At 34.8% G+C, this 23785-nt stretch overlaps 1 protein-coding gene across 1 annotated transcript; it reads right to left on the reverse strand.

Moving 5' to 3' along the window:
- Positions 1-21909: 21909 nt before the first annotated feature.
- LOC101899246 (vacuolar protein sorting-associated protein 26C) lies at positions 21910-23507 on the reverse strand. The gene is made up of 4 exons (XM_005187026.4): positions 23393-23507; positions 23084-23176; positions 22252-23017; positions 21910-22180 (listed from the first exon to the last, which is right to left on the reverse strand). Exons 2-4 carry the CDS (start codon positions 23147-23149, stop codon positions 22059-22061), a joined length of 954 nt encoding a protein of 317 aa, XP_005187083.2. The 5' UTR covers positions 23150-23176; positions 23393-23507; the 3' UTR covers positions 21910-22058.
- Between the last annotated feature and the right edge of the window lie 278 nt (positions 23508-23785).

Consider the following 23785-nt stretch of genomic DNA (forward strand, 5'->3'; position numbering starts at 1 on the left):
TATTTTTGTTGCTCAAAATAGGCCTTTCAAAATGTATCTAAAATTTGTTGCTAACTTGGAAAGGTGGGGAGATTTTCATAAGGAAATTACCTTTGAAGGAAATGTGATAATGCTTCGCAAAACATTATCTAGAATATTCAGTTGTTTATTTTGAAAATATTTTTTAAAAATTAGCCAACCAAGGTTGATTCCTCTTTGAAATATTCTCAAAAATCTAGGAGTCTTTGAATCGTGAATTTCTATAGCATTGTTCCGAAGTTATAGATGTTTTCGTAAAACTACCCATAATTAATAATAATCATACGCCACAACGTCCCGTATTGTTTAACAATTTTTAAATACCGTAATCCTGGATTTTTTGGAAATATTTTTCAAAAATTAAGAGGTCCCTACGACACGCTACGATTAAATAAAAATATGTAATTTTGTTGGTCTTTAGATCCTCGATAATTTTTTATCTTAAACAAAAGAAGCTTCTAGCCCTTTCGTCCTTTGAAAAATATTTTTAGCCACCTTAAAGTCCTCTTCGATTTTTTAAAAAAAATTTTTAGTATCCCACCAAGCCTCGTGGATTTTTAAAAAATGTTTTTAGCCATCTCCAAAGCCTCGTGTATTTTTAAAAACTATTTTTTTAGTCTTCACCAAGACTCTGGATCTTGAAAAAAAAAATATTTTAATCTCCTTCTAAGACTTGTGGATTTTTAAAAAATAATTAAGTCTCCTACCAAGACTCATGGATTTAAAAAACATATATATTTTTTGCTTCTTACAACTGCTTGTGGATTTTTAAAAAATATTTTCAGCATCTTACAACAGCTGGTGGATTTTTAAAAAATATTTTCAGCATCTTACAACAGCTCGTGGATTTTTAAAAAATATTTTCAGCATCTTACAACAGCTCGAGGATTTTTAAAAAATATTTTCAGCATCTTACAACAGCTGGTGGATTTTTAAAAAAAATATTTTCGGCATCTTACAACAGCTCGTGGATTTTTAAAAAATATTTTCAGCATCTTACAACAACTCGTGGACTTTTAAAAAATATTTTCAGCATCTTACAACAGCTCGTGGGTTTTTAAAAATATTTTCAGCATCTTACAACAGCTGGTGGATTTTTAAAAAATATTTTCAGCATCTTACAACAGCTGGTGGATTTTTAAAAAGTATTTTCAAACTCTTACAGGAGTACTGTCCATCCAAGGCTCGTGTTTCTTGCTCTCCTTGTCCAAGCCGTCATATAAATAAATATCTCCCTCAAAAGCCTAATGTCCTTGAATCCCTATGCCGTGTTAATTGTGAAAAATGAGCAATTATCTATCGAGATATGCCGCCTTTTGTAGAAATACTCCATAATTAATAATAGTCATACGCCAACATGTTCAAGTGAATATTGTTTAAGTAAAACAGCTGCTAAACAGTTTATAATAGGAATTTTTACGATTTTTGTTTTTACAGAACCCCACCACAAATATCCACGTTTGTTGTTCCAATTATCTTTGGAGAAATATTCCTTACAAATCCTCTTTTATTTATATTCAGAATCAAATGCCATTTTTACAACTTTCCCTGATTGATACCTTAGCAATATCATTTCGTTTGCAATTTTATCCCACAAAGCCATAAAAAAATTCTTCAGATTACTTGTTTTTCAATACCAAGGTAGCAATAACATTTAAAAGCCATATAAAACCGCCTCAACAACCTAACTTCCAAAAAAAATACTACTATACCTTATCCTGCAATGAAATATCCTGCCCACTCACAATTTTTTTTGGTGACGCATATGTGAAATATGTTCCATGACCAGCCAACCGACCATATGTTCTTTTCCCTTTATATGATAGCAAAAAAAACTCATAACTGATATTAAATTTCATTTGCTAGATAATGCGATACGCCATAGATTTCCACACAAAACGTAAGCACGCACGTAAGCTACATTATGTCAGGAAAAAAACCTACAAAAAAAATCCATAACATCATTTCCAATGGGACCATGTGACAGACCAGTAATCCATTCATTATAAATAATATTGTGGCAGTAATCATAATCTCTTGGCCATAATAGATGAGTTACGTAGAAAGTACGAGCCAAACATTCAGTTGGCAAAAATTAATTGAGATCTATGGAGCGTATAAGGGATGGTCAGTACGTATGCGCCCTGAGACTAACCTACGCAATATTGCAAGACATTTTGTGGAATTTCAGGGGGAAAAGTAATGGGGATTTGTGGATTTTTAGAAGAATATTTTTAGTAGGACGAAGGCTCGAGAAATTTTAAAAATATTTTTGACAGGACACTTAAAGGCTCGCGGATTAAAAAAAATTCCAGGACTTCTACAAAGGCTCGTGGATTTTAAAAAAATTCCAAGAACCCTACAAAGGCTCATGGATTTTTATTTATTATATTTTAAGAACTCTTACAAAGGCTCGTGAATTTTGAAAAAATATTTTGGATGACTTCTGAGGGCTTGTGAATTTTTTTAAAAATATCTTTGAGAAACCATGAGAGTTTCGTTATTTTAAAAAAAAATTAATAGGACTCCTACAAATGCATGTGGACATTTAAAAAATATTCTTAAGGAGCCCTGAGAGGCTCGTGAATTAAAAAAAAAATCTATGACTTCTACAAAGGTTTTTAAAAAATATTGTTAATGACCCCTACAAAACTCTTGCATTATTTAAAATATTTTAAAGAAATCCTGAAAGGCTCGTGGATTTAAAAAAAAAAAATCTAGGACTCCCACAAATGCTCGTGGATTTTTAAAAAATATTTCTAAGGACTCCTACAAAGGCTCGTGGATTTTAAAAAATCTAGGACTCCTACAAGGACTCGTGGATTTTTAATAAATATTTTAAGGACTCCTACAAAGGCTCGAGGATTTTAAAAAAATAATTAAGGACTCCTAAAAGGACTCGTGGATTTTAAAAAATATTTTTAAGGACTCCTACAAAGGCTCGTGGATTTTAAAAAATATTTTTAAGGACTCCTACAAAGGCTCTTAAGAACACCTGACAAGCTCCTGAAAAGTTCGTGGATTTTTAAAAATATTTTTTAAAGACAACAGACAAGCTCGTGGATTTTTAAAAATATTTTTTAAAGACATCTGACAAGCTGGTGGATTTTTAAAAGTATTTTTGAGGACTCCTAAGAAGCTAGTGGATTTTTTAAAATATTATTTAAGGACATCTGACAAGCTCGTGGATTTTTAAAAATATGTTTTAAAGACATCTGACAAGCTCGTGGATTTTTAAAAATATTTTTTAAAGACATTAATTTTTAAAGAAATCTGACAAGCCTCGTAAAAATTAAGAAGCATTTTTTAAGAAATTTAAAAACATATTTTTCAAAAACATATTTCTAAGAGGCTGGTGGATTTAAAAATATTTTGAAGAACTTCTAAGAGGCTGGCGGATTTAAAAATATTTTGAAGGACTCCAGAGAGGATTGTGAATTTCTAGAAATATTTTTCGGACTCCTGAGAGGCTCGTGGATTTTTAAAAATATTTTTTTAAAAACATCTGACAAGCCTCGTGAAAATTAAGAAGCATTTTTTAAGGACTTTCAAAACATATTTTTCAAAGACATATTTTGAAGAGCTTCTGAGAGGCTGGTGGATTTAAAAATATTTTGAAGGAGTCCAGAGAGGATTGTGAATTTCTAGAAATATTTTTAGGACTCCTGAGAGGCTCGTGGATTTTTAAAAATATTTCTAAAAACTCACTCGCTAAAAATCCCACGCATCTGCAAAATTGCATATCCATCCACTTTGACGTATACCTGTTGACGTAAATCATACGCCACCTCTATCGCGGATTATATTTCTCGTTTTATCTGGCATTCTATATTGAGAATATAATTTTTTTCCCCATATCAAATTATCAAATTATTTCTTAACGACATTTCCTTCTATTAAATGTCATTTATTAATATTAAGACTTAATGAATATATGTACCTGCCATATGTCTAGCTACGTGTCCAGAACTAACTAAATTTATTAACCTTTTTCATTAGGTCGCCCAATAATGTCTCCAAAATGATTCTTTGGTTTTTTGAAAGCAATGGTCATGGCTAACTGCCTAGGAAAATAATTTTCCACAGCAATTTGGCCTTTACTAATGGTCCATACATGGCGCATTTTCTCAGGCATTTAACCAAAAAAAAATATTATGGTTATTATTTATAAGAGTGTATTAAAGAGAGAACACAGAGAGGGCACAGAAAAGAGTGGTAGGAAATTGGAAAAAAAAACATTTTGTCATAATTCGGAGTTAAAGGAAATAATTAAGAAAGAACATTTTTAAAATTAGGAAATGCTGGGAACGTCCCGCAACCTAGGTTTCTATGGCGAAACCGGGGTATTTTCTCTGTTACGGATCCTGGAAGAATTTAAAAAAAGTATTTAGACCAATATTCCATGGCAAAATATATTTGCTCTTTCTGCCATAGAGGTGTATGATTTCTGCCAACACTCATACGCCAGCACCACCTCCCTTGAATGAAAATTCCCCCACCTTTTTACCTTCCACATATTGAAACTATAAATTACAAATATTGCATAGTTTGTTTGCTAAAAGGACCTTTTATATTCGTCCACGTGTGTTGCTTGGGTCCTTACAACTGTGCCCATTTGCTCTCCTCTCTGGTTTAGTTTTCCTTTGGTGATTTATGTCTGTTTTTTTTTTTTTGCCATTCATATCGGTACATATATCTTCTGTCGGTTTTCTATTTACCATTATTTATTAACCTGTAGCTTAGTGTTCAAAATCAGACATTTGCAGACACTTTACTGTAAAACAGGAAAATTGATGGATGTTTTTCTGCAGGATATTGAAAAACTGCAAATTTTCTTAAGGTAAATGGATGATTTCAAAGAATATTTGATAAGGAATGGATAAACAATAAAACAGTTTTTTATAAAGAATTTTAAAGGAGTCCTGCCAAAATGAATCGATAAAAATCCGCTTCCTTCAAAAAAAAAAATCGGAAAATTAAAAAAAAATTCCAAAGACCAAAGGACCTTCAAACTTGGATTTTTAAAGAATTTTTTTCAAGGACCTTCAAACGTGGATTCTTTAAAGAATATTTTTTCAAGGACCTTCAAACGTGGATTTTTTAAAAAATATTTTTTCAAGGACCTTGAAACGTGGATTTTTTAAAGATTTTTTTCAAGGACCTTGAAACGTAAATTTTTTAAAAAAATTTTTTCCTTGAAACTTAATTTTTTTAAAGAATATTTTTTCAAGGACCTTCAAAGCAATAAACGTGGATTTTTTAAAGAATATTTTTTCAAGGACCTTCAAAGCAATAAACGTGGATTTTTTAAAGAATATTTTTTCAAGGACCTTCAAAGCAATAAACGTGGATTTTTTAAAGAATATTTTTTCAAGGACCTTCAAAGCAATAAACGTGGATTTTTTAAAGAAAAATTTTTTCAAGGACCTTCAAAGCAATAAACGTGGATTTTTTAAAGAAAAATTTTTTCAAGGACCTTCAAAGCAATAAACGTGGATTTTTTAAAGAATATTTTTTTAAGGACCTTCAAAGCAATAAACGTGGATTTTTTAAAGAAAAATTTTTTCAAGGACCTTCAAAGCAATAAACGTGGATTTTTTAAAGAAAAATTTTTTCAAGGACCTTCAAAGCAATAAACGTGGATTTTTTAAAGAAAAATTTTTTCAAGGACCTTCAAAGCAATAAACGTGGAATTTTAAAGAATAGTTTTCCAAGGACCTTCAAATCAATAAACGTGGAATTTTAAAGAATATTTTTTCAAGGACCTTCAAAGCAACACATTTGGATTTTTTCAAGAATATTTTTTCAAGGACCTTCAAGGCAATAAACGTGGATTTTTTAAAGAATATTTTTTCAAGTACCTTCAGAGCAATAAACGTGGATTTTTTAAAGAATATTTTTTCAAGGACTATCCGACCAATAAAAGTGGATTTTTTAAAGAATATTTTTTCAAAGACCTTTAAGGCAATAAACGTGGACTTTTTAAAGAATATTTTTTCAAGGACCTTCAAAGCAAAAAACGTGGATTTTTTAAAGAATATTTTTTCAAGGACCTTCAAAGCAATAAACGTGGATTTTTTAAAGAATATTTTTTCAAGGACCTTCAAAGCAATAAACGTGGATTTTTTAAAGAATATTTTTTCAAGGACCTTCAAAGCAATAAACGTGGATTTTTTAAAGAATATTTTTTCAAGGACCTTCAAAGCAATAAACGTGGATTTTTTAAAGAATATTTTTTCAAGGACCTTTAAAGCCATAAACGTGGATTTTTAGAGAAGGCAATAAACGTGTATTTTTTAAAAAATATTTTTTCAAGGACCTTCAAGGCAATAAACGTGGATTTTTTAAAGAATATTTTTTCAAGGACCTTCAAAGCAATAAACGTGGATTTTTTAAAGAATATTTTTTCAAGGACCTTTAAAGCCATAAACGTGGATTTTTAGAGAAGGCAATAAACGTGTATTTTTTAAAAAATATTTTTTCAAGGACCTTCAAGGCAATAAACGTGGATTTTTTAAAGAATATTTTTTCAAGGACCTTCAAAGCAATAAACGTGGATTTTTTAAAGAATATTTTTTCAAGGACCTTTAAAGCCATAAACGTGGATTTTTAGAGAAGGCAATAAACGTGTATTTTTTAAAAAATATTTTTTCAAGGACCTTCAAGGCAATAAACGTGGATTTTTTAAAGAATATTTTTTCAATTACCTTCAAGGAAGAATATTTTTTCAAGGACCTTCATGGCAATAAACGTGGATTTTTTAAAGAATATTTTTTTCAAGGATGAATATTTTTCAAGGATCTTCAAGGAAGAATATTTTTCCAAGAACCTTCAAACGTTAATTTTTAAAGAATATTTTTTTTAAACCAATTAACTTAAATTTTAATACAATTTGAGTTGTTAAAAATTTCATAAGACCCCCTCTTGAAAAGAAACAAATTTGCCCACAACACACACACTTAGCTGAGCATACGCACACAGCTATGCAGCAATGCATTTGTAGCCACTTGGCAGAAATGAAAATCAACAACAAATAAAAATAACAAATACAACAACAACACCATGGCAACAAATGGCAATGACGATCATAAGTTTTAAGTGCGGATGGAGTACTTCCGGTGTTGTTTTCAAATTATGCCACCACCTTTCAACAAAAAGGTTTACCGGAGAACACATACGCATGCATACACACTCCCTAGATATATGCCAGTGTGTGTGTGCATGCAGTCATTGAAACCCTTTTACGGAAACCAAAAACACCTACACATACACTGGAGTCACTTAAATACACTTCAAGGCACACAGACACACTCCAGCACACACACACATACAACCTGACGTTATAACAATTGCACTTAATTTAGTAACAACGATTGTGTTGGCACTTTTTTCGCCAGCCAAGAGGAAGAGAAAAAAACAACTAACCAGCCAGCCAGCCATCCTGAGCAGTCAACGGACCGTAGAAATGGCAACAACAACAGCAACACCAACCATCTAAGTAACTGCAAACAGCCATAAAAACTCAAATGAATAGCCGGAAAAAAACTGCTTTTTTACAGTAGTTTGAGCAAAAAACAACAATACAAAATCAAACACACACTCACACACATCCACACAGGACAGGACTTAAAATAACGAAAGGACACTAGTTTTTCATAGAGACGAACAGACACACACACACAAACATGTAAAGGCAAAGCGAACAAACAAGCTGTGTTGTTATAACATGAAGAGAGTGATGCCAATTAAATGTAATGCTATACAAACAAACACAACCGAACTGAACTGAACCGAAGTGAACACGAACAACAACGTCATTGTGATGGCAATATTGTAGTAATTGCAATTGTTGTTGCTGTTGGACGTGCCCTGCTAAAAAGGCATAGACATTTAAAAACAAAACAACACACAGCCACCAACAGCTCTTTACTCTAACAATCATTAGTAAATACTATTACAGGGATACTCTATTGAAACAAGAACAACAACGACACAAACTACCAGCACTCTCTGCATTGATGTTCTCTTGTTTTTTGTTGTTTTTTTCCCCAACTGGTCAAAGTATTTTTTGATGGTGTTGCCACTTAAAAAGCCTCAAGCAAAGAGTGCTCTCTGTTTATTTTGTTCTAAAGCATTTAAGTGTATTTGTTTGTGCCTCCCCCTTATGACCGTTCAGTAAGCCTTACTTTCTCCCTCCACTTTCTCTCTCTCTCTCACTCATAGATATGCATTGGCTTGCTTACGGCTCAACAATGCCTTGTTGTACAACAATATCAATTTAAGTCAATGGGGTAACCCATTGACCCAATGAACACAACCTCAGTGAATGTTGATAGGGAGAGAGAGAGAGCGAGGGAGGGAGCGAACGAATGAGAGTTGATAATAACGACGAGTTGGAGTCATGACACTTAACCAAGCAAATGCCTGCATTCGTTGTTGTTGGTGCTGGCTGCTCTTCTTCCTTCTTCCCCTCTATCTGTGTGGAGTCTATTGAGGTTAACTTACATAAAACATAACATATGGCCAAGGAAGACAGATGAATAATGGGGTGGAATGAAAAGAAATGAATGAAATGAAAAGAGGATAGATGATGAGAACATTTGATAATAAAACAAGTCAAATAGTATCAGGACAGATATATACCCCAGCCTTAAGTTATGATTATTCAAACTGTTGACCCTTTATAAGGGAGGTTCCGAAGCAGTAGGCCTAATATAAATGTTACAACGTGCCATATTTGGACCATATCGCAAATTTTTTCGAAAAAAGCGGAATTATGCGTTACGTACCGAAGTATTCCATTTTTATACTTCATCTAATACAGATAAAAGTATTGGTGTGGGCAAAATTTAAAGGAAATCGAACATTTATATCCAAACTTGACGCGAAATCATATATTCCAATAAATTCCATATTCATATCAGTTTTCTGGTTAAGAGAAATATTTAGATATAGCAAGTTGTAAAGAATCGCCAACTTGTTTCGCAAATTTTGACAGATATAAGCATTGGAAATTGTGACCCCTTGTGGGTGAGGTACCAGAAGGGGTTGGCAGATGTATATGATCTTCACACCAGACTTTGGGTTAATAAAAATATTGTGATGTATGTAATTTGAAGAGAACCGGTTGCTTATTTCGCTTTCTTTGAGAGCGTTTTGTTTCTTAAAATCTTAAACCCTATGTGGGGGAGGTACCAGAAGAAATGGTCCGATCTCTACAATCTTTATAACAGATCTTGTATTGATGGAAATATTGAGATGTGTCAAGTCTGAATGGAATCGGATGTCAATGTAGCTTTTTAAGAGCTTCATGAATATTAAAATTTTGACCCTTTACGATGGAGGTACCAGAAGGAGTGGACCGATATATTCCATCTTCACAGAATATCTTGGGTTAATAAAAATATTGTGATGTGTGTAATTTGAAGAGAACCGGAGGCTTATTTCAGAGTTTATGATCGTTTTGGTTATTCAAAATATTGACCCTTTGTGGGAGAAATACCAGAAGAAGTGGTCCGATCTCTACCATCTTTATAGCTGATCTTGTGTTGAATGAATTATTGAGATGTAACAAGTCTAAATGGAATCGCATGTTAATTTCGTGTTTAATGAGCTTCATGAATATTCAAAATTTTGACCCTATGTGGCGGAGGTCCCAAAAGGAGTGGACCGATATATCCCATTTTCACACCAGACTTTGGGTTACTAAAAATATTGTGAAGTGTGTAATTCAAGGAGTTCAAATAATTCAAAGTTGTTGCCCTTTGTGGGGGAGGTACTGGATGGAGTGGACCGATATTATTCATTTTCGTACCTAACCTACCACTGAGGCAAATATTAGGATTTGTAAAAGTTGAAGCCATATCGGATTACTTTGCCTGAAGAAATTGCCCTGTGACTTTTTTCTGAGATAATAAGAAAGCTGTGAAAGTAAACAAGCGGAAACCCTGAAGAAATTTGCCAGCAATAGGCCGATTTGTCAAAACAAAATATTATATCTGCCATAAAAAGAAATACAGGTTGCGTGCGACCCACGAAATTAATTCAGTTAATTTATATATTTAAAATAACAACAGCAATTCCTCAAAGTCCTCATCTACTACTGTCGGCAAATGAAAAGAGAACAGAGAAAGAGATGCCTAGTGTTGCCAGCCATTAATTTAATTCACTGTAGAATATGTAGGGATCAGTAGGTGCGTTTAGAGTAATAACTAGTAAACGTAAGAAAATCCGAGAATATATAAAAAATCGGCATCGTTTTCGCCGCTATAACAAAAACAGAACGGGGAAATGTCAATTTCTTGTTGTGTAAAAAAAACTTTTACATCCCCAGCCCCAGAAGAAAAGTTCTGTATGTAAACGTGCTATAAGTCAGCGAGTTTACCATGGCAGAAGAATACAGGTAGATGCATCAACGCTTGGGAGCATAGATATGTCAAAAAATTTAAATGTTTTTTTTAAATATAAGTAGATTTTTATATGTTTTCTTATACTACGTCATTCGGAGGCTATTATAATTCCCGTTTTTCAACAATTTTTACAAATTTAAATAATTTTTCATTCAACATTTGCAATTCCAAAATTGATTTGACAGTTCATTGTCCCAGCAGCTGTTTCGACGCGTCTACCTATATTCTTCTACCATGAGAATACAGGTAAATTTGATTAATATTAGGGTAGTTCACATCGACCCATTTAATGTTAACTAATAAATTTGCATCTCCCATATTTCGACGATCCACCCTAATCCTGGAGAGCGAGAGAAAAGCCTCTAACAGAAAAAACGCCAACTATGCTCCAACATAACCCAAATGCAATTAAAAACAACTGAAACAGTTTTATTTGCTAATGGTCTACTCCAACGGCATTGCTGTGAATGGAATGAATGAAAAAGGTTTGCAAATCTGGTCAATGATGTTTCCATTTTTGTAACAAATTGATGGATTTACAACAAATTTAGAAAAAGAGCAGAGAGCCTCTTTGGAAAGAGGTGGTCAGTATATTTTTTTAATATTCAGTTGTAAAAATATAAGTTAATAGTTGTTAGATTTTTTAGGACGTTTATAGGAAACTGGCTGTTAAATGTAGCCCATGGCATACTCAGAATATGATATTGAGAATTGTTTTTTAAATATACAGGGTGAGATAAAAAAAACCTGCAACCAAGTCAAACGCGATCATTTTTACATTTTTTCAAAATTTATTGAATGAAGGAAAAAAATGTCGAAAATAGCATGAAATTTTACAATAAGTTTAGATTTGATCGAATTGGTCACCTTTGGCACGAATTATGGCCTTCAAACGGCCAATGAAACAGTCACACGCTGCCCGAATATTGCTCTGCGGTGAATCACTTGCTTGAGGTGATCGACACTTTGGTATTTTTTAGTGCTAACCTTGCTTTCCAAATTACTTCATACACAATAGGCCAGCGGATTGGTATTCGGAGTTTTTGTTGGCCATTGCGGGCTAGAAATGAAGCGAGGAACCTCATTTTGTAACCTCGTTCTTGGGTGGCACGTGCTGAGTGTGATGGTGCTGAGTTCTGTTGGAATGTCCAAGGTCTGCGGCCAAAATGTTTGCGTGCCCAAGGATTTAATACACCCTCCAGAATATTGTCGCGATAATATTCAGCATTTATCGATTAATACGAGCGGAGAGCGTCCATCGACTGTTATGGCGGCCCATACCATCACCATGGCGCTTGAGTTCTGGTGGCCAACCGAAGGTGCACATTTTCAGCTGACCTCTTTGGCAAGTAAACACGACCATTTTATCTGTTTACAAACTGCTGGACAACGAATGTTTTCTCATCGGAGACGGAGAAAACCAAATTCGAACAAAACAAAACTTTGCTGTGAAAAAGATCTGCCAATAGAACTTGAGTCGAACCTAGAGAGTTTCTAGTGTATAATTCGCATATGCTAATTTGCAATAAGTTCGAAATATATACTACTTTCCAGAGAACGGCCCTTGTAAGCCATCATCCACACCAAATATGCCTGATGAGCCGCTTAACCAACGGCGAAACGCGTCGCATAGTGGTGAGTGTGTGATAGTGTCTATCTGGCTTTCATTTTCACTGCAAATTCCAGATCATTAGGCTCGTCTCGAAAAAGAAAATAAACACATCGGCAGTTCATCACTTTCGGCCAAGCGAAGCAACTCTTTAGCTCTTTCGAGTCTATTTTCTTTCTGTTGCGGTATAAGTTCTTGCACTTTTTGGAATTTCAATTGCTTTACCCCAAGCTCATTTTTCAATATTTGCCTAATGGAATATTACGATATGTTCAGCCCATGAGCCATTTCTCGGCCACTGCGACACGGGGGTATCGATTAAGTCGCTTATTTACTTTTCGAACCATTTCTTCTGATGTTGCTGTTTTCTAATTTTACCATGGTTTGACTGTAAAACACAAACAATTTCTTCCTTTTTTCTGTGGACAGATGCTACAGTACTTTTCCCAATTTCTCTCTACTCCTGTATATCTATCGTAGAACTTTTGTATGAGATTTGTGAATTATAACTCTAGTTTAGATTAAAATGCCATTTAAATTAAATGCCACATTCTGAGTTGCCTAAAAGTATGCACCATGCATTAACCGAGATGTCATTTATTTATCAAAACAAAGACTTCTCTTTTTTTTAATTACGAACGTAGAACCAACGAAAAACGGTGGGTTAAAACAAATTTAAAAAACATGTTCGTCTATTTCCATCAATTTTCACAATAACAATGGGGAAGCAAGCAATTTCCTCCAAAAAAAAACAGCAAATTCTCTAACCCCGACATGTTTCAGCATTTTGGTAAAAACAAAACATTTTTTGTTTTTTTCTTTTTTGTGGTAGTAGACTTTTGTGAATTGTATAATTTAGCAAGTCCTCAAACGTTCGCTCGCCGCCCCCCTTCTTGAAATGGATGTGGGACACCGAGTGCGAGAGGTAATTAAAACAATTTTGGAGGGTAGCTAAGCTAAGCGCGTATGCATGCGTTTCACATAACCCCAAGGTTTAAATGTTGTTATTGTTGTTCTTGTTGAAAATTGCATAAAAATGGTTTGTTTAACTTATATTTGGAGGCAGCTGCGACAAGAGAGAGAAAGAAAAAGGTCAAATGCGGTTGGATAATTAGCATATGGAAGAAGTATTACGTCAAACTGATGACGACTGGGTTGGGGCATAACCCCTTCCCAGCTTTTTCTTCTTTTACGAAATATGGTTTCTCTCAATTGTTGTTGTTTTATTTTTTTTTTCAACATTTTCTTATGAATCCCAATTATTTTGTTACCGAATTCATGGGGATATTTTTTTCATGATTTTGTGGCTAATTGTCGAAGTGCTGGCAGGTTTATGGAGGAGAAAATTACTTTGAGTTCATTAATGAATATAATTTATTAAGAACATTTTTACGAACTAGGGATCCCTGTCAAATGGCCAGTCAAAACTAAAGGTGGGAGCGAAGGGCCAAAATCGAACTAAGTTAACCTAAAATTCCTTTGATCGTCTACGAAGAAGCCAGCCGATGACTTAAACCAGTCAAAAAAGAGTTTTATGTATTCTCACCTTAAAAGAAATGGCCACAAATTGTTTTTTATGTGTTCAGTTTTTAGTTAATTAACTTATGTTCCAGTTTACTAAGTATTTTGTTTTATTTCCCTCTTCATCTGTCATTTCTTTATCCAAATCAGCTGATATGGCCAGGGTGAATTGCACTCAGCACGCGCCACCCAAGAATGGTTACAAAATGAGGTTCCTCGCTTCATTTCCAGCCCACAATGACCACCAAAAATCTCCGCTTACCAATCCGTTGGACTATTGTGTCTGGAGTATTTTGGAAAGCAAGGTTGGCACTAGAAAATACCAAAATGTTGATCACCGGGAATGCGCCAAAATACCGCAGAGCAACATTCGGGCAGCGTGTGACGGTTTCATTGGCTGTTTGAAGGTCATAATTAATGTCAAAGGTGACCAATTCCAACAAATCTAAACTTATTCTAAAATTTGATGTTATTTCCGACATTTTTTGCTTTTATTCAAAAAAAACTAATAGAAAAAATGTAAAAATTATGGCATTTGACTTTGTTGCAGATTTTTTTTATCTCACCCTGTATAACGATACCTCCAGATATTCAGTATTATCATGATTTTAGCGAAATTATTCACCGGAATTGTTTCAAATTGGGTATTTGAAGTTCGTAATGAATACTGCAGCCTAAGACAGAAAAGTGTCTGTGCAGGTCCATGTCTTCGTATAGCCATCATATAACGTACCTCCGGATATTTGGCATTTTGATGATATCGGCGACATTATTCACCAGAGTTGCGTAAAATTTCGTATTTGAAGTTCGGAATCGTTGCTACAGCCAATAAAATTACTTATCCAGCACCACGTCTTCGTATAGCCCCCCATATGAAGGTTTTCATTTGAGGGGCATTTTTTGTCGGAATTTTTTTTTGAAAAATTTTCAAGTTTTTTCCGAATGGGGGAGAGTATAAAAAGTTCGTCCCCGCCGAATTTAGCTGCTTTTTTACTTGTTATGTAATGTCAAATATTCCATAGTCATCGGCGGGCTTCCATCGTAGAGGAACCAAGGGCTTTAAGATGAAAATACATAAACCGCTTATCTGGCTGGCTTAAGGGCCGAAATACATAAAGCGCATATTTGGCTGACTTAAGTCATCGACTGGCTCCTTCGTAGAGGAACAAAGGAGTTTTAGGTTGACTTAGTTCGATTTTGGCCCAAGGCTCCTTTGTTCATTTACGAAGAAGCCAGCTAGATAAGCGCTTTATGTGTTCCCACCTTAAGTCATCGGCTGGCTTCTTCGGAAATGAACGAAGAAGCCTAGGGCCAAAATCGTTTTATGTATTCTCACCCTTAGCCTTTTCAAATTAACAAGGTAAAGCCATTTAAATAAGCATATCCATCTCTGTAAGCTCTGTAATTTACCCTGTCAAATTTTCCTGCACTGAAAATAGGTTCCCATCTCTGATCTCGGTATATACAATAGATTTGTGAATGTAAATTTTGACAATGAGCTATTGTGAAATGAATAATTTTGAAGAATTTTTTTCAAGTCATCGGCTGGCTTCCTCTTAGAGGAACAAAGTAGTTTTAGGTTGACTTAGTTCGATTTTGGTCCACCGCTCCTTTGTTATTTTTCCGATGAAGCCAGTCAAAAAAGCTTTTTACGTACTCTCACCTTTAGACTGACTAGTTTTCAATACGCAATTAAATTTTCAAAAATGTACCTACTTCTTGATTCCGGGAGTTCATAACCTCCAAAAAAGATTTGAATTTAAAAAAATGATTTATAAAAACTTTGGCATTAAATCTTTAACAATTTTCTCCAAAAAAATCAATTTTCAATTCAATTCAAAATTTTTTGGTGTTCAACATTTATGCTCTCCTGCTAAATGCTTTGGACCATAAATTCTTTGCCATTTGAACGGTAATCAGCATAACATTGCAGAATTATTACGTTTGTATGGGGCGCTTTTGGCCATATGCCAGACATTATCATTCTATTAGAGTGGGTCTTTCAATGGTTTTGTTCTTTTTTTTTTTGGGGGGGGGGAGATGGAAAGCCCAAGTCTTATCCGGATCGGAGGTCATCATCAGAGAACTATGCTCGCACTTACACACACACGTAGAGGACAAACTACTTGCAATAAAACCACTCGCAAACAATTTCAATTTCCGTAATGCCTCCAACTGTTTTAGATAGAAAAAAGGTGATGAAGAGGGAGAGGGGAGGAGGTGAGGGTACTGGGAAACAGTGTGTGTAACGTTGAAGATATGCAAATGTTGGCCACCAACATCACACCACCTTATCTCGGCTTAATGACTTCCAAGCAACAAACACGCCAGGTGAATGTGGAATGCATTCAATGTTTTGCTGGAATTTAACAATGGTTTGGGAATGTGGTGGTGTGTGTGTGCGTGAGGATCGGAAGAAATGAACTCTGAAATTTGTCTCTGTTGGTTGCAGGCACGCTGGTGAAAAGTGTGTTGCCTTTCGCGGTAAATGGTGTTGCTATTGTGCGTGCCATTAGCTTTTAATACATTTAACACAATGTGGTCCAAATTTTAGTGGGTTGTTGTTAGTTTTTCCGTTAGTTCTCTCTGGTGCTCCAGTTTGGCCTACAAGGCCAAACAAATGGTAATTTTAGCCTCCATTTAGCCATTTTTCGACGCGAAATAGGTGAGCACTCTCGAAATACTTTTGATTTCAGGCAACGGAAATATGGCAATGCTAATAGCATTGCCATACACACACTCGTATGCAACCAACATATGGACATGGCAAGTGTGAACATCAGCTATTTGCATTCACACATACCTTTTACAAAATAAAATGGGAATTTGGCCAACACACAATTTCGCCACATAGAGAACAGGGGGTGGGAGAGGGTAGACTTATGATTCCGATAAGTTTAACCATTAAGGAAGGTGTGTGTGCCATTTACTTCGATTGTTAGGTGCTTGGCGATGAGTGTTATGTGTTTATAGCCGATGAGAAAAGTTGCAAGTTAAGCTTGATGATGTTTGTTTTTTTTTTAAGAAAATCGGGAAAAGAATAGAATTTTTATTCTCAAAATAATGGCATCTCTTAACTGCACCTGAAAAATTGGAACAGCTGAGATGAATATATTACTCGACATATATAGTGTTTTCTAATGGTTAAAATGGTGTTTTAATTTTGAACAGCTGTCAAGTAACGCCTGAAAGTATGCATTTCGTTTTTAATGCAACTGAAAAAATAACTTTCCATTGACACAATATTCCATGACTTGAAATAGAAACGAATTCTCAACAAAAAAAAAGATGTTAAGAAATGTTTGACAAGCCCCTGTAAGTATGCACCACTTTTGGATAAGTAAAGAGAGCATAAAATAGAATAGGTAACGAATATAGGGCACTCAAGATACGATTTGTTACTTTTAGTCGCAGTTAAATTTCAATGCTGACACCTAAAGGAAGCAGCAGTTTTTAAGGTGGGAAGACATAAAACGCTGGGGCACTCAAGATACGATTTCCAACTTTTATTGACAGTTAAATTACAATGCTGATACCTAAAGAAAGCAGCAGTTTTTAAGGTGAGAAGACATAAAACGCCTTTTTTGACTGGCTTAAATCATCGACTGTCTTTTTCGAGCGCAGCGGGAACAAGTATAAATTATGGTCCAAAATCGAACTAAGTCGACCTAAAATTCCTTTGTTCTTTTACGAAGAAGACAGTCGATGACTGGAGGCAATAAAAAACGTTTTAGGGTGGGAATACATAAAGCGCTTATTTGGCTGGATTAAGTCAACGGCTGAGTTCTTCGGAAATGAACAAAGGAGCCTAGGGCCAAAATCAAACTAAGTCGATCTAAAATTCCGTTGTTCCTCTACGAAGGAGCCAGCCGATGACTTAAGCCAGCCAAATAACCGCTTTATGTATTCCCAGCTTTATATATTCTCAACTTAATTCATTGACCGGCCGAAGAAGCCTGCCGGTAACTTAAGCCAGTCAAAAAAGCGTTTTATGTATTCTCACCTTTAGGAATACGAAAATAGCATCAAATAGCGGAAATGGCATCAAATTTCATAACAAATTTAGATTTGTTCGAATTGGTCAGCTTTGGCACGAATTATGGCCTTCCAACGGCCAATGAAATCGTCACACGCTGCCCGAATGTTGGTCTGTGGTATTTTGATCCATTCCCGGCGAAGCGCTTGCTTGAGGTGATCGACACTTTGGTATTTTTTAGTGCCAACCTTGCTTTCCAAAATACTCCAGACACAATAGTCCAACGGATTGGTATCCGGAGATTTTGGAGACCATTGTGCACTGGAAATGCAGCGAGTGACCTCATTTTGTAACCATTCTTGGGTGGCGAGCGTGCTGAGTGCGAAGATGCTGGGTCCTGTTGGAATGTCCAAGGTATGCCCCTCAAACCTTTGCGTGCCAAAGGCTTTAATACACCCTCCAGAGTATTTTCATGATCATTTTCGGCATTTATTCTGATGCAACGGTCGATTAATATGAGCGGAGAGCGACCATCGGCTGTTATGGCGGCCCACACCCTCACCATGGCCGTTGCTGGAGTTCTGGTAGCCAACCGAAGGTGCACATTGTAAGCTGACCTGACCTCTTTGGCAAGTAAACACGATCATTTTGTTTGTTTTCAAACTGCTGGACAACGAATGTTTTCTCATCGGAGAAAAGCGAAGCGACCAAGCGAAGCAACTCTTTAACCCATTATGAGTCTATTTTCTTTCTGTTGCGGTGTAAGTTCTTGCACTTTTTGGAATTTCAATGGCTTTACCCCGAGCTCATTTTTCAATATTTGCCGAATGGAATATTGCGATATTCCATTTTTCGGCCACTGCGAGGCGGGTTTCGATCAAGTCGCTTCTTAACTTTTCGAACCATTTCTGCTGATGTTGCTGTTTTCTTCCGTCCACTTCCTTGACGTCGGGCTACGTTACCAGTATCACGGTAACGAGCGATGGTACGAGACACAAAAGATTTATTCACATTTAAATGCTGGAGTGCTCTAACGATAGCCACTTGTGGTTTTCCAGCCAAATATCTGTTCATTCTTACAGTTCTGGAACAGAGCTAAAGTATTCTAATTTTTAATAAAATATAATCAAAGGAGATAAAGAAACATATGCAGGTGTGTGATACCAAAAATTATGAGTCACATTTAAAATGGCAATGTCCTATGTCTTTAAATCGGTGTTTCTATTCTCTTATATATATATTCCATATATTCCATATATGACTAACGCCATCTACATTTCAATGTAGGCATAGTTTTTGCATTTGGCTCACTCGTTTATCGTCATTGCAGGCTCCAGTCTTAAATAATTCACATAATTTCTTCATCTAACCTCATTTACAAATACCACACTATTGTCACTAGTAGGAGGCAACAGTGTTGTATTTTCACCTCAAAGTCACGATCTATTTCACCCTTTATATAAAAGCCTTTTTCTAGCCCGTCTATTGCATGAATGACTAACGCCATCTACACTTCAATTTAAACACATATTTCTGTTTTGTCCTTTTCTTTTTGGTCATTGCATTCTCCAGTAAATAAATAACTCACACCATTTCTTCACCCTTCTTCATTGCTCCAGTTTTTTTTCCAACAAGGATGACAATTAACTTCCTGAAATTGTTCCTGCCTTTCGTCATGACGTTGGAGAAACATGCATACTTCCCGGTATGCCTCGTTTTTCGTCGGTTATTTCTTCTGTTCATAAAGCATTTTCTAAGCTTTTACTTCCTGTGAATGTTGTTGTTGTTAAATAAGCGCATGCAGTTCCTTGATCCTTTTAGGAAAAATTATTGTGGTTGCGACAATAACTGTCGGAAAACATAGGTTTTTCTTTTCTAGCCCGTTTTTATGGCTCCCCACAATTGTTGCCCTATTCCGGTTATTATGTGCTTTGTTTACTCCAGGATTTTTATGTAAGGATTGCAGGACAATTTTTTTGTTATTATTCTAGTTTTTTTTTTCTTTGGGACATACAGGACTCGGTGCTGAATATAAAGAGAATAATTTAAGATAAGGAAGATGTTTAAGATACCCATTTAAAAATAAAAAAATTAAAATCCCTACAAAATATTTTCCAAAAAAAATATTTATTGGTCTTTAAAAGGATCTGGATTCTTTCTTAGATTTAAAGATATTATTTTTTTCTTTTAAAAAATATATCCTTTTTTAATATTTTTTGTTTAAAAAAATCGAGTTTTTTACTCTTTGATGGTCGTTGAAAACACATTCTTTAAAAAAAATACATGTTTTGCTCTTAAATGATCCTTGAAAAATCATTCTTAAAAAAATCACGTCTGAAATAGTTCTTGAAAAAATATTCCCTTTAACTATTTCAATTCATATAGTAGCGAAGCCCGACGTCAAGGAACTGGACGGAAGAAAACAGCAACATCCGCAGAAATGGTTCGAAAAGTAAAGAAGCGACTTGATCGAAACCCGCGTCGCAGTGGCCGAAAAATGGCTCGTGAGCTGAACATATCGCAATATTCCATTGAGCAAATATTTAAAAAATGAGCTCGGAGTAAAGCCATTGAAATTTCAAAAAGTGCAAGAACTTACACCGCAACAGAATGGAAACATGTCAAAAGAGCTAAAGAGTTGCTTCGCTTGGCCAAAAGTGGTGAAATGCCGAATTTGGTATTTTCCGATGAGAATACAATAAAATTAAAAAAACATAAAAAAAAATCATGTCGTTTGAGTTTTTTGCAGTTTGCAGTCAAGGTCAAATAATTTTAAAAGCCAAAAAGGCCATCCTTTTTATAACACCCCAACATTTTTTTTAGGCTGCTTTGCATCTAAAAGCTTCACTTATAGTCCCAAAATTCTACGTCATTTCCTTGGGCCAAATCAAGCAACTAAAATTTTTTTCTCAAAACAAAGTCCCTCACGATTTTCCCTTTAATCACATTTTCCATTTTCGCCCATGAAAAAGTAACATCCCACCAAAAATTACATTAAACTAAAACAAATGCGAAGTCTTTCTAACCTCACTTTTCTTTGGCCACATTAGATCCGCTTCCAAGGAGTCTGCGATGGCACGTCTTAATTATCTTTCATTTCAAATGAAAAGTTGTAAGAAAATGCTCTTCCTTTTTTGCTGGTGGTGGTGGTTACACGTCTTGGAAATAAAACTCTTTTTTTAACTTCACATGGTGGTGTTTAGAGGGTGGAGGGAGGTTATTTAAAACATATTTTTAGTTCTTTTGGACTTTGCACCGGCCAAATGAGTCCTAAATTTTTACACATGTGCTAATAGCGCGCACACACACATACTTTTACTTTTTATAGCGCATGGAACTTTAATTGATGTTAAGCTACTACTTTTTGGGGCATGTGTGGGGTCGTACGTGTGATTACTATGGGTGCAAGTGAATTATGGATGGGGGTACGAAAAAGAACGAACATGAGGTTTGTGGAATTTCATATACCCTACAGAATGAAAATCACTAAAGGTAAGTAATCCCTAAAAAGTGTTTTATTTTGTGATATATGAGATTCTCAATTTCAAACTAATCTGGAAATGTTAAATTTTCAATATTTAGAAAAAATACCGAAAACTGTTAGCGTTAGAGAACAATACCTAACCTAACAATTAAAAAACCCAATTCCTTCAACATGTTGCATATGTCCTAATTAACTTACATGTCTCCTCAAATTCTATGCTCGGTTCCGTGACTAAAAATCTAATTGCGGCATAACGAAAACACCCACGCACACATTGCCCACAATAAAAAACCTTTTTCTCTAATACTCTGATGCATTGCAGTTAAAAAGTTTGATTTCATTTGTTTACAGCCCAGCCACCAGGATACGTCTGTGTGTTGAGGCACAGGGACATGTGTGTTTGTGTGAATATAAATTATCATTACCTTCAGGGGAGAAATATAAAAATTTTAAGATCTGGGAAAATATATATGCTGGTAGACAGCAGAAAGAACATAACGTTAAGATGTTTGGGTTTTAAATATATGTTTGGGAAATATAAACTCAAAATATTAATAAATGTTATTTCGGAGTTTGGTGGGAACAAAGACGTGACTTCAAGTTTTGAAAATGTAACAACAAAAATAAAATATTTAGGGTTAACCTTAAAAGCCTTAAAAAGCAAATGGGAGTCATTCATTTTTCGAACTGGGAATGATGGAAGAATGTATATAAAAAATTAGAAAATAAAAAAAGTAAATTTGAAACATAGTATTTTAAATATATTTTTCTAAGATTAAAAAAAATAATTGACCATATTTATGTGAATTTTAAATAATTTTTTTCATAAGGCCTTTATTTATTACAAAAAAGGATTAAAAATTAATAATTAAATATACGCATTAATTAGATCTCAAATTAAAAATAATATATTTAAATCACAATAACTATTTATATAATATTCCTACACTGGTTATACATAAATGGATATACAGCATATTACTAGCTTTTAAATTCATTATATTCTATGTAAATATTTGTTATTATATTTAAGTCTGATTTTTAAATTCCTCTAGAAGCATTCTTCGAGCCCAATGGCCCATTGTAACGTTTCAAGACAATGGGAAAATTCTCACTGATAATATAATCATCCTTGAAAACAACAACCAGATTGACTTCAAATTCTGCAAGAGAAAATAAAAGAAAATTAAATTAAAAATTAATCCCAAATCACACAGAAAAACCACTGCCTTACCGATTTTAAAATTCTTTGTTATCAACGTGGGACAGGAGAACAAACGCGGCAATACCATATAAATGGGTATCTCCAATTTGGGGCAAATGTTGCCATCAACAATTTGTATGGTTTGTATTTCGGTGGCATCTTTGGCATAGCCCTCCTTGCAGCCACAGGTCTCAACACGCAACAATTGCAATTCTATGGATTTAATTGCAGCCTCGGTATGCTGCACCGTTAAACACCCCCTCAACGGTTGGGTGATACAAAATTCGGTCTTTTCCAATTTTCCGGTAATCAAAAACCTCGGCATTGTTATACGTTCCTTGGAATTCTTTTGTATACTTTCGGGGCTTATGCTGAAGCATACCTCCTTGGGCGGTGGCACTGGCTCCACATCGGGTTTATATTGTATACAAAACTGTTGGGTTTTTTGCAGAGATTTGGCCAAAAAGCTACGCTTTACATCACAACGCAATTGATAGTTGATATTGATGAACATGCCATGATAGGTTTCGTACAACACCTTAGGTTCCTTGGTGCATTTCAGAGGAAACTCAAAATGAAATTCGGATATGCCAGCATTAAGTTTTCCCGGTGCAGATAAATCAATTGTGGAGTTAAGCAGTGTTATAGGTTTAAGGGAATTGGAAAAGGCATCGAGTAGACCAACGGATTTGCTGTTGCTTAACTGTAGATTTACAATGCCCTCCAGGGACAATATGATGCCATCATGCTTTGCCTCCGAAGGGCAGGAAAATTGCACACAACCCACCAAGACATCCTGCAAATGTAAATGTTTTTAAAATTAGGATTTTTTGTTTGGGATATGTGATGGAGCTATACTTACATTTTCATAGTAGACCTTATTTTCCCGTTTTAGTTTTATTTCAAAGTTAATGGAACTCGAACTCATGATTCTGTCGGTCTTTTAGCTCTTGATCTGAAAACGAATAATATTACAGTATAACATTTTATAATATGCATTTAGGTTTTGAATATTATCCTTTATACAAAGAAGAACTCCAAGGCCTTCATCATCAAAAAACTCTAGGACCTTTTATCCATGGTATTCCAGAGGAGAAGGTTTTCTCTTCCTTAAAAGGGAAGTCCATAGAAGATATCTATCCAATGAAGGCCTACATTTTGGTATTCATACCTTGTTAATTTAACAACTCTATCTTAGAACCTGGAGATATGGGGAGCTTGCCGTCTCCATCAAAAAATAAACAAATCCGGCACAGCTGATTAACTTACATCTATTTTAAGATGTATGACAAATGTCACAATGGTTTAGAATGCTTTGGAAAAACATGGAAGACAATTGATGTTTCTTCCAATTAATGAATTGTTTATAAATTATTAAATGTAATGAACTATTTAATGTATAGTTTACTTGGGAATATATTCCAATGTTTTATTTAAGAAAGATATCTACAGTTATGCTTTACTTTAAGAAAAATGTCTACAGTTTAGAATGCTTCGGAAAATCATAACATTCTTTTTTAAAGGCGATTCTTTAAATGTAACGGAAAGTAAATGACACCCCTAC

Source organism: Musca domestica, unplaced genomic scaffold (assembly GCF_030504385.1).
Source record: "Musca domestica strain aabys unplaced genomic scaffold, Musca_domestica.polishedcontigs.V.1.1 27, whole genome shotgun sequence".
Classification (NCBI taxonomy): domain Eukaryota; kingdom Metazoa; phylum Arthropoda; class Insecta; order Diptera; family Muscidae; genus Musca; species Musca domestica.